At 36.2% G+C, this 12,500-nt stretch overlaps 1 protein-coding gene across 1 annotated transcript in view; it reads right to left on the reverse strand.

Annotated features, from left to right (window-relative positions):
• Positions 1–12,500, reverse strand: part of AK9 (adenylate kinase 9) — a 117,698-nt gene that overhangs the window by 59,274 nt on the left and 45,924 nt on the right. Inside the window, exons 17-20 of the mRNA XM_087443988.1 lie at positions 8,522–8,678; positions 7,587–7,701; positions 5,291–5,367; positions 2,296–2,454 (exon numbers count right to left, since the gene is read on the reverse strand). Coding sequence (XP_087300114.1) covers positions 2,296–2,454; positions 5,291–5,367; positions 7,587–7,701; positions 8,522–8,678 — 508 coding nt within the window. The remainder of the gene's footprint in view (positions 1–2,295; positions 2,455–5,290; positions 5,368–7,586; positions 7,702–8,521; positions 8,679–12,500) is intronic.

Here is a 12,500-nt window from a genome sequence, read left to right on the forward strand (position 1 = left end):
TATGGTTTAATATGGCAAAACAGACCCATGATTTCACAGAGGTGAACCAGCCCTGGAGAAGCCCAGTCACGTCTACAGCATTGGGCTAGAACTGACCCTAAATGGAGTAGGATACTTGCTTTAGAACATCCCCAGTAGGTTCCCTGCAGGAAATAATGAGATAAAAGGCAATAAAACTATATCATCCCCTATACTTGTTACATTAGTAAATACTAATTGTGAGACATTGTGGATATTGGAACTCTGGGGATATGTTTGATGGGTTATATTTAATGGATGTCAGTTTATTTTATTTCCTTTGGTATTTTATGGTCTGTCTTCTTGCAAAATGCAGGTGGGTAGGAGAATTGTTGTCAGCCTGATTGGTTAGGTACTGAAGACAACAACGAAGTTTCTAGGTGGGAGCTCCAGTCAATAGAGGTGTGGGACTCCTAAAAGGAAATTGGGTATTTCATCCTGCTAGCTTCTCTGGCACAAGGGATCTGATTTTATTCTTTTTTTTTTTTTTTTAAAGATTTTATTTATTCAGTTTTTTCCCCCCAAAGCCCCAGTAGATAGTTGTATGTCATAGGTTCACATCCTTCTAGTTGCTGTACGTGGGACTCGGCCTCGCGTTGGACGGAGAAGTGGTGCCTCGGGGCGCTCCCGGGATCCGAACCCGGGCCGCCAGCATCAGAGCGCGCGCACCCAACCGCCAAGCCACGGAGCCGGCCCTGATTTTATTCTTATTGTCCCATAAAGGTAATACCAATCCCTGTAGTAAAAATGAGCTATGTTGAACTTGAGATTTCTTATTTAAAAATTCCCCTTAATCCTGGTTCTTTTACCAGCAAACGGCAGGTGCCCAGCCCTTAATTGCTCCAGGTTGGCATCTAGCTGCAGGTATCTGAAGATAGTTTGCAGGATTAGTTTCTAATCCAATACTAACCGTGCTTGGATGCGTTTACGAGCTTCACTCCCACCATGGGGTGGGCGGAGGGCACCCTACCTTGCTGTGTTAAGCCTACTCTCCAGTCCTGAGAGTGACTTTTATTGCCCAGAGACTCCTTCTTGCCCTGCCCCAACCCACCAAACTGGACCTCTGAGGCAGGGCTGGCTTCATGGGTGTGCGACCTGTGCACTTGCACAGGATTCCTCTCTCAGAAAGGCCTCACACTTAGTTTAAAGCTCTTTTGTTTTCATCTTGAAATTTTTAAGAATTTTATCATTGCACTGTGTTTTGTAAGTGAAATCCAAAAGGACTCCAATAGGATAATAGAGCATGCATGTGAGCAGAGATATACACAATATGTGTTTGCCATTCCTTGCCATCTCATTCTCATGAGCATTTGTGATGCCTCATCATGAGTGTAGAATTCCAGGGGACCCATGATCATGATGTGTGCAAGTAAGCATAACTGAGTGGTTTGGGGAGGGGAGGATGCTGACAGCCCTGAGAGATGCTTTCCCTTTGAACTAGAACTTGTGTCAGGTGCAGAAAGAAGGTGATAACATTCTAAGAGACATTAAAGACCCAGGAACCCCATCGTAACCTTTCTTACTCATGTTACTTTCTTGTATTAGCTAAACACTTAGGCTGAAAATGATGACATAGAAGGAAATGAAAAGATAGGGCAGGCCAGACTTCCTTTTCCTTTCAGTCTTTTCTTAATGGTTAGGAAGCTAGAGGTAGAGAGTGTTGATAGAATACGTGCATAATAAGAAGTGAAATAAAAAGTTGAGTTAGTTTTGTGCACGAAACTTAGTATTCTGGTAAGAAAGAAATACATATGCATGTACGAGCTATAAAATACGAATTGTGTAATTTTGGTGATTCTGCATACAAGTGAAATGCTCTCATATTTTCATTTAAAAATTGCATTGCACAACATAGAGAAGAGCGATAGAATTCATGCTAATAATTTAAATTTTTAATTTTTCTTTACTTAGAATGACATTCAATAGCAAATAAAAAGCACCATGACAAGTTGAGAGAGAGACATGGAAAAAAAGAAAAGCTTTATATTTTAGTACCTTTAATGGCAATTTTTCCTGCTTTTTGAGTAACGTGCCCCACAAATGACACAGCTGGCTCTGCTCCTGAGTGCCAGCACTGGGACAGAGCAGACTCGGCTTTCCCATCGCACTTCGAGCTCTGCGATTGGGACTCAATGACTGCTCTCTGGGCGCTCATCTCTCCATTCTTAGCCCGCTTCCATTTTATTAACATATAAACACATATACACATGCATGCCCGCACAAACACACGAATGGATATGAGCAGAAAGAAGGACTTGGCCCGCAATGAAGTCTAACCTGATTCAGGTTCTATTTCATGGACCTCGGCTACGTCGGCCTCTTCAGGTAACGACCCTCTGGTCTTCTGGGGTACCTCAAGGTCCTCAAACCATTTGTGAGCTTCAGACTCCTCACCTTCAAGCTCCTCCTCGGCCTCAGTTTCAGGCTCTTCCATTTCTAGAAAAAAATGAGAAGAAATAAATTATCATTTAGTTTAGGTCGACAAATATTTAATTGGGTGCCAGGCATGCCGATAAGTGCTGAGGCCAAAACAAGCAATGGCCTCTGCCCTCCCAGAGCATGTGGTTTAATGAGGGAGAGAGATATATTATCTACATATCTTATCTATTAAAATGTAGTGGTAAAGGAAGGTGGTCATGTGCTTAGAGTGCTATGGGAGCACCAGCCTAAGGGGTCATTCAAAAGAGGAAATGTTTATAGCAGTCTCCAATATTATAACAGTACAAAACTGGAAACAGCCAGAATGTCCATTCAATAAGGGAACGGCTAGAAGTGCACTGTCTGATCTGTAGCCACTAACCACACATGGCTATTGAGCACTTGCAATGTGGCCAGTCCAACGTGAGATGTGCCGTAAGTATAAAATGCACCACGGATTTCAAAGACTTGGTATGAAAAATTGAATGTAAAATATATCAATAGGTTTTGCATTAATTACACATTAAAATAACATTTTGGATATAGTGTATTAAATAAAATATGATTAATTTCATCCATTTCTTTTTAATTTTTATGTGGCTACTAGAAAATTTAAAGTTACATATGTGGCTTGCATTATATTTTTATTGGGCAGCACTAGGCTAGACTTTAAATATTTTCTTATAGCTAATTACAAATAATAGAGTATGTTGATCAATATGTTCAATGTAAATTTGAAAAGCATAACTCCAAGTTTTGTGTAGTTGTTGATGCTCACTATAAGAAATAAACACATAGAAGTCTTTCAGGAAGAAGATGGGGTGAATCATATGGGTGGTGTCAGAAAATCCATCTCCCCAACTCTCTTTAATATATTTATGAAATTGACTGAAAAACAAGGTACTTCCTATGCACAGATATGAAAAAATAAACGAGCTTGTTTTCTGGACTCTTGTGGGAATTCCTTCCCCCAAGGAGTACCCTCCAAGAATCACATTCTAGTGATGTGAGATACCTCTGGCACTGGATTTTAATCTAAATCTGGGTGATTAAGCAACCAGAGACAATCATCTTGAAGGGTCCTTATATTTTGAAGTCTGACCAGGACTGCAGAGCATGTGGCTTCCAAGTAAGTGACTTGGAATGTGGTGAATCTTTTATGTTATACAGAGAATTTATGGTGATACACACAAGGAAGCAGCAGCATTTGCTGAATTTGCTACCAGGGTTTGGGATGAACTTATGTGCTCTACACCAGAAACTCAAAATGTCTTTCACCTCAGTATCTCTTATAGTAGAAAAAACCTTTATCATATACTTCCAATATGCATATATTTAGTTATTTATAAGTAGTGCTCTTGTTCATATTAGGTACTTTATAAAACATACATATAAAAAGAATCTATAGAATGATACAGAAAAATGTAAAAAGTTCTAATACTTTTTTCTAGAACTCTAACAGATAATCTGTGTATCATATAAATCAGGAATGAACTGAAAAGTATTCTAAGATCCTTGTACTATCTGTGATTTTGACTAAGTATGTGTTGTATTAGTTATCTATTGCTTCATAACAAATTACCCCAAAACTTGGTGGTTAAAACAACAATAATCATATATTATCCTTGCAGTTTCTGGGGTCAGGAATTTGGGAGCAGCTTAATTGGTGGTTCTGGCTCTGGGTCTCTCATGAAGTCAAGTGTAGATGTCAGTCAGGGTTGCAGTCATCTGAAGGCTTGACTGGGGTGGGAGGAGCTACTTCCAAGGTGGCCATTCAAAGGCAGAACTGAGGTCCTCAGGTAGCAGAGACAAGCCCTACCTGAAGTCCTGACCCACAGAATTGTGTGCATGATAAAAATGGAGGTTGTTTTACTATTTGAGGGTTGCTTGTTTCACAGCAATGGAAAACTGAAACAGATACTCTTCACTCTTTTGAGTCATGGACCCCTTTGGCAGTCTGGTGAAACTTACGGTTCCTTCTTAGAATAATGCTTTCAAACTCATAAACTAAAATACATAAGAAACCAACTATGTTGAAATACAATTATCAAGATATAAAAATATATTTTGTGCTATAGGAAATTTGTGCATCTTTACTAATGCATTAAACAACAAGAATTAGCAGCTGGTTTAATAACTACCATAATTTTAGAACAGCGATAAGCATAAACAAGATATATACAACTGTAATGTGATATGAAAATATCTTCATTTCTATTGGTGACAAAGTCAAGGCATTGTTGATACTATTGTGTTTTGTTGCCTATATTAATTACTAGTTGAAGGAAATACTAAATTTCAGTTAAAGCCTAGTGAAAATAAAGTTGTAATTATTTTCCCATTCAAGTTCACAGACCTCTGAATTTTTTCCATGGACCCCAGGTTAAGAATTCAAGTCTTAAAAGAAACTGTTAGAGTAAGTTCTTCTATAATGGAGATGAAAGTTTAAGTGCAATGACAATGGGTAGAGTAAGTGTGGCTGTTTTCTCAACTCCTGCAGGATCCTTCTAATGGACGTAATTCCAACAGCCATGTGTCATCCATGTCAAGGGTAACCACTTTTAGACACGCTACACATGCTGTCTTGTGTACCCTTCTTAGAGGGTACACAAGTAGGTATCTGTGTCAGGAGTTTTTTCCTATGACCATATAATTTATTATCGAAATTGGAACACTTTGAGAATGAATGGGAGTCAAATACATACTTCAGGACCACAGGCATAAACCTGGACTCTCATGGGCAAACTGGGAAATATGGTCACTCCGTCTGTAATTCACTGGAGATACTGCAGTTGCTTGCAGTAATAATACAAAAGTAAATGACACATTATTAATGATATCAATCTGTGTTTGCCTTTTGCCTTCTCCTTCAGAGCTTCAAATAGCCTTCGATTTTCTTCTTCTATTCTCAGTGCCTCTTCTGTGGCTTTTCTGAAATGAAAGGTCCAAAATTTAATTATCTTTAGAAATTCAGACATTGCACAATATTCTAGGATTTGAGGCTTATAGTGGTAAAAATAAAGAGTAACTTTTTCATAATATTCATTATACTTTTTACTTTACAATGTAAATATTTAATTTAGTCATATTGAGGCCAGTTAATTTTTAGGGTTTTCTTTTAGTAAGAACAATTGAAATGTCGTACTTTGAAAAACTTTGGCTATTAACTAGGAAACCTGTCAAAATGAATAAAGGATTGTCTAACTCCAAGTTGAAAAGACAAATGGGAGAAGTGATACCATTTTCCCTTCTGATTAAAGGAGAAATGTTCACAATATAATGATAAGTGAAAAAAAAAGTATAATATAAAACTATGTATAATACAATTTTAATTTTGTATTTAAAATGTATATAAATGATGATTAATGACTAGAAGAAAACTAACCTGACTGTTAACAGTAATTATCTCTGGATGGTGGCATTATGAGAATTTGTAATTTTATTTAACATTTTTTGTTAACATTTTATTAAAAAATTTTTCTATATTGAATAAATAAAAATTTGTAAATTCATCTTTGTAATCGGAAAAAATATTTTCTGATGAAATTTAAAGAGACTTGGAATATGGAAACTTCAATATCTGGAGGGAACCTGTTTTTCATCAGGGTTGAAGCACTAAACCTGCCTTAATGGTGAAGATAGGTATAAGGAAAGATAGTAAAATGATGGAAACAGGCAATATTTATTAAAAATTAAAATGTGTATACCTTTGACCTAGAAATTCTATATCTAGGAATTTAGCTCTCAGGAATTGGCATACTACTGCACAAAGAAACATGTATAAGAAAATTGATTGCATCTTTTAAAAATAATATCAAAAAACTGTATCAAGTATTCACCAGCAGGGGCCTAGTTAAGTAAGGTAGGGCCCATTCACATCAGAGCACCCTCGGCACTCTTCCTAAGACTGCTCTACAGGCCTGTCATTCTCTCATATTCAGTGCTCTCTGTGCCCCTTTCCCCTTCCTCTGAAAATCTAGTTACATACATTCTCTTCGAAAGACATTACGACACCTCTTCTCCCAACAAGTGTGTGTCTTGTTAATAAGGGGTATTCTTTCACCATATTCCAAATCCTGCGTTCCAGCCTGACGTCTCAGTGTAATTCGACTTCTCTTTGTTCACGACCCAAACCTCTGGGACGACTGGGTATTGCTCCTGCACTCCTTCCCCATTCTGATTGCATGCCACCTGGCAGTCGTTCTACTCAGTCCAGGCAGGGATCTTTCATGAGACTTTCCTTATCCAAAACCTGGATACAGCGTGCTGCTGCTAAGAATCTAAGACCCGACAAGAACGAGGAAGGACTTTGCGGCCAGTTATTAGCCACTTCTATAAACCACTTGGATAGACGAGTCAAAGAGCAGCTTCATAATTTCTAGAGCTTAAAGAGCTCTCCTAAATCCCAGCTCAAACTGCTAATATCTGCTATCATTAATAGGAGGAGGTTTAGTGGATTAACATAAATAAATTTAGTTCTTAAATGTCTCAGCCTTTATCACTTTGAGAAGTAGGAATCCCTGTGGACAAATTAAAATTTTTAGTATCTAAAGAGCATGCTTCAGCAAGGAAGAACAACTAGCAAATTAAGTAACTGTTTATTTTTATACTTTATTCTCCAATCTGAAGAACTTGATAGTTTATTAAAGCTTAGATAGATATGTGTTCACATTTGTAGAAGTTTCTTCACTGCCCCCAGATCAGAGGATAAGCTCTTCATGTTGAACCTGTCAACTATAAACAACTAACTTAGTTCTTTCTCTGTGTAGAACTTAGACTTCAGTTTCAGTCATATCACACAAGAGTATTTTATTTACTTTTTATCATATTATTTCTTCCCTTTGTGGATGCTAGTTAGCAAAATTATTTAAGTCAGATATATACGGTAAAAAAAATACCTGTGCTCATTTTTTTACAGTCTTTTGACAATAGACGTTTGATTTAGAATAAGTTTCATTTGGGGCTGTGAAAACATCTACAACTCTGTACTTTAGAGATTCTGGAAGCATTTGTGAAATTACTGATTCTCTTAGAATTAATTAGAATTGGATCTAGACAGTAGACCACCATTTTGCTATTAAAGAGTAAGCAGACATTTAACAGCTATAAAAGATTCAGTAATCTGTTTTATTATGCCAGGCTGATTTTACCTTGGTGCTTCTTCCTCGTCTTTTTTCTTTTGTAGTTCATCTGATAATCTTTCTAAAATCTTAGAGTCAATTTCAGGTTTATTCTCTAAATACAGTCTATGAAATAAATATTTTCCTGAAATACAATATAAAGAGAATAATATTAATTTTGAAGCTCAATCAAATATAGTGAGATATATTTTGGAAATTAACAATGAAAAATTATTTCTACCTATATCCACATATATTTTCCTTTAAGCATTTACCTAAATAGAGCCCAAATTCTTTAAAATATTAAGAGACCATCTTAAATCCTTTTTAAACAATATATATTGGCATGGTATAAATAACTAAAACATGAAAAGACGTAGTATATTATTTTCTCCCTGGAAACTCTCTTTTCAAATATATTTCCTTAAGAGGCAAAATGACAGAATATTCTTGGCCCCCTGGTCAAAGATTAGTTGACCATATATGTGCAGGTTTATTTCTGGGCTCTCTACTCTGTTCCAGTAGTCTATGCGTCTGTTTTTATGCCAGTACCACACTGTTTTAATTACTATAAATTTGTATAAAGTGACAGAATAATTAAAATTTAGTTCTGCTATCTTTATGTACTTAATCTTTCTCATTTGAGGGGAAGAAGGACTAATGCATAGTCTTTGCCCTCAGCCTTAAATATTTTTCATTTAGAAGTTATAGTGCTGACCGGCAAAGAGGAGTTAAACCCTCAGCTCCAGAGAATAATTATAAGGGCCTAATGATCCAGCACATTATCCCTGGCCACCTACTCTATGGATGGAGTCTCATTTTGTGTACCTCTAGGTCGTGAAGCAATCACTGGGGTGGTATTTGTACCTAGAGAAGGTGGAGAGTGTTCCATTTTATATTTTAACTAAAAATATTATCAGCAATAAAACTCCACTTTCAAATTTACATACTAAATATTTACCAACCATCGTTTTCCGTATCCAATAAACAGATTACTAAATCAGGTATAATTCCCTTCTCGACTAAGACTAGCCACAGTTCTCTTATAATAGGGCAGTTGTCCAGTATCCATCCTCCGTATTTTGGGACACCACCAAACCTATTCTTGTTTTCTTCAAACACCTGTGAAAAATCACACACTAATATTACCACCAGTGCTAGGCAAGTCAAGGATGCTATCTTGACATATCATTTTTGTGAACCTTAACTAAGTATCTTTTTATTTTTATTATTTAAAAAAAATTTAAATCCAACTATCAAATTTAAAATTTTTACTTCACTAATTTAGGTATGGATGGCAGAACACAAAATATCATATGATAAGGAGAAACAAGAAGAATTAACACAATATCTGAAAGAACAAGGATCATATGATAATAGGTAAAAAATACCACTCTAACCAAGTATCTTTCGAGTTCTGACTCAGAAGGAAAAAAAAAAAAGAGCCTCTTAATTTTAAAAAAGAAACGATTTAAAGCAATAAAGCTGTAAGTTTTAAAAATTAAGAATGGAAAGCAAAACCTTTCACTAAATGAATATAACAATACATTTTGCTATATGTGATTCAGTATTACAGAATTCAGATCCTGATTCATAAGGTCTGGGGTAGGGCTGAGAGTCTGCATTTCTAACATGCTCCCAGATGACGATGGCCAGCAGACCACACACTTTGAGTAGCAAGGTCCTGGTCCAGCTTCCCTTTTTTAGCGACGATACTCTTCATTCTCCCTTGCTTTGCATCAGTGTGAGAGCTGAGAGGTACTGAGATGGCTACTATTAGCCAGAGGAAGGAACTGGATCACAACAAATCTTACAGGTGCTTAGAGAGTTCCGCTAAACTCTCCCCCCCTACCCCTCAATAGCAATAGCTTCCACACAAGAATGGAAATTAGTAATGTGGACCTGTGAACACACTAATTCTGAGAGTTTTAAACAAATCTGTGTGCCATCAAGTAATCACAGAATATTAGGAGTCAGAGAGGAAGAGACGTCATGAGAACCAGTATAACCCTCTGGCCTACACAGAATTTAAGATTATCCGCTTTTTGAATTTCCAGCTAAATGAAGAGTCTTTTGAAAGAAAATGAATTTTAAACACTTTGAAATGTTTAACATAAGAGAATTGGAGGGGGGGAAGAGAAAGCTATAAAGAAGAAATATAAGCGAAATAACTCAGACAGGGAAAGACAAATACTGTATGATCTCACTTGTATGTGGAATCTAAACAAACCAAACTCATAGAAACAGAGACCAGATTGGTGGTTGCCAGAGGTGGGGGTGGGGGTGGGAGGAAATGGATGAAGGTGGTCAAAATGTACAAACTTCCAATCACAAGATAACTAAGTCCTGGAGATGTAATGTACAGCATGGTGACTATAGTTATTGTATATTTGAAAGTTGCTAGGAGAATAGATCTTAAAAGTTCTCACCACAAAAAAAAAAATAACTATGTGAAGTGATGGATGTTAATTAAACTTATTGTGGTAATCATTTTGCAATATATACATATATCAAATCATTATTTTGCACCCCTTAAACTAATACCATGTAATACATCAATTATATCTCAATAAAACTGGACAAAAAAGAAATACAGATGGTTAATAAAAAATTTACTGTCAAAGTTTCAAAGATATGAAAATTAAAGCAATATCAATATATAATATATAGTTTCCCCAGTTCATTCAATTTTTTGAAAAAAATTTAATGGCTTCATAGTATTTTATCAAATAAATAAACCTTAATTTGTTTAATCATCCTCTTACTGTTAAACATTTCTATAATTTATAATTTTGTTATAACATTGTGATGATGTGATGAACGTCTGTATATACAAATCTTTGTGCATATATATATTTCTTTAGGTTAGATTCTAGAAGAAGTGTTTTTAGGCCAAAGAGAATAAAGAAAGGAATATTTTAACGACTTTTCATAAACATTGGCATGTTACTTTCAAAGCATCTGTATCAATTTTCACCCCTCCTATGTGACTATATTATTACAGCCTCATTAGTATGGGTTGTTATAAGTTTTAAAAAATCTTTGCTAATTTGATGGGTGAGAAATTGTATCTCATTGCTTTAATTTTCATATTTTTATTGAAACTTGAACATTAAAACTTTTCAATTAACCATTTGTATTTCTTCTTTGATAAAATAATCTGTTTACGTCTATTGTCTGCTTTTATATTGGGGTATTAGAGTTTCCTTGATTTGTAAGAAATCTTTATATTAAGGAATTAATATGTCATATTTATTATAAATACTTTCCCCAGTTTGACCTTTGCCTTAAAATTTTGATTTTCATGATTTTTTTAAAGATTTTATTTATTCATTTTTTCCCCCCAAAGCCCCAGTAGATAGTTGTATGTCGTAGGTTCACATCCTTCTAGTTGCTGTACGCGGGACTCGGCCTCGGGTTGGACGGAGATGTGGTGCCTCGGGGCGCACCCGGGATCCGAACCCGGGCTGCCAGCATCAGAGCGCGCGCACTTAACCGCTAAGCCACGGAGCCGGCCCTCATGATTTTTTTAATACAGAAAGAATCATTATTAAGCAGCCTCTCTATTGAGATTTTGCTTTGAGTTCTTCCACTGCATTTGTGCTTAGAATGCTTGATCATTCCAAGATCATTTCAATATCACTACACTTTCTTCTAGTTAAAAAAATGCCATTTTTACATTTAACTATTTAATTTATATAGAATTTTTAAAATTTTGATATAATTTGAGAATCTAAATTGTCTTTTCCCCAATAGTTAATTTTATCAATGCTATTAAATAATTCTTCCTTTCCTTTTGGATTGTGATGTAAACTTCAGCATATACAAAATTTGCGTGTGTACTGAGGTCTGTTTCTGTACCTTTTCTGTGGTTCTGTTGATTCTTGTATGACTGTTAGGCTTACATACATTTTAGCATTACAATACATTTTACTACCTGGTAGAGCAAGTCTCTCTCTATTATAGTTGGCCAAACTGTTCTTACCTAGTCTCAACTATTGGTTCTACCAAATAAACTTGAGAGTTATTTTGTCAGTTTCCAAAATATACTGAGTTTTTTATTAGAATTGCATCAAATTTATAAACTAACTTGAGAAGGACATCTTAATAAGATTTTGTCTTTACACGTAAGAAATTAGTAACTAACTAGCCTCATTTTAAAAATAGGTTTCCTACTCATAGATATCATAGCAACTGATGAGAGGCATAACATTCTTCTGCACAGGGCTCTGTTCTCTTGAGAAAGACAACCTGATAGGAGCTTTGACGTTAAAGTCTCCCTACAATCCCAGATTTAAACTCCCCTACAATCCCAGAGTCACAGTTTACCATCTAGTGACACTAAATATATTCCGATATCAGAAGTGTTTTAGTAGTACTTCCTGTAGATTTGTATCCTCCAGAATAAACTCTGAAGAGTATGGAGAATATTTTCAGTGAAGGGCAAGGATGGGACTTCCACAGTGCTGAAGATGTCCCTCATCTGCATGTCTCCTCTGGGATGCTCTGTCTCACCTCCCAGGGAGAGACGATAGCCTGACCTTCCTGGAATTCCCACATCTTGTATGTTATCTATTTACCACTTAGCACACGATAACTCAGCTACTGGATTATATGTTAGCCTTCCCCACCTGACTGATAGCTCCTTAAAGGAAAGAGCTGCGTTTAATTCATCTTCATATTCCTAGGATCTAGCACAGTACAGGGCAAAGGGTAGGTGCTCAGAATGTTCTGAAGGAATATACTGATGACAGAACAACCTAAAGAGATGCAGAAGAAGTGGAAAGGTCTGTGTGGGAAGCTCAGAGGGGGACAGCAACTTGCCTGGGGTACAGCCAGGGGCTGGAGGAGCCCACCCAATGTGTTATAGAGTGGTTCTATACTCTCACAGGATAATTTTTTTATTTTCAGATAATAATTTTAAATTACATAATTTTCAAGTTA

This window comes from Ceratotherium simum, chromosome 19 (genome assembly GCF_057802395.1).
Source record: "Ceratotherium simum simum isolate JZ-2026a chromosome 19, ASM5780239v1, whole genome shotgun sequence".
Classification (NCBI taxonomy): domain Eukaryota; kingdom Metazoa; phylum Chordata; class Mammalia; order Perissodactyla; family Rhinocerotidae; genus Ceratotherium; species Ceratotherium simum.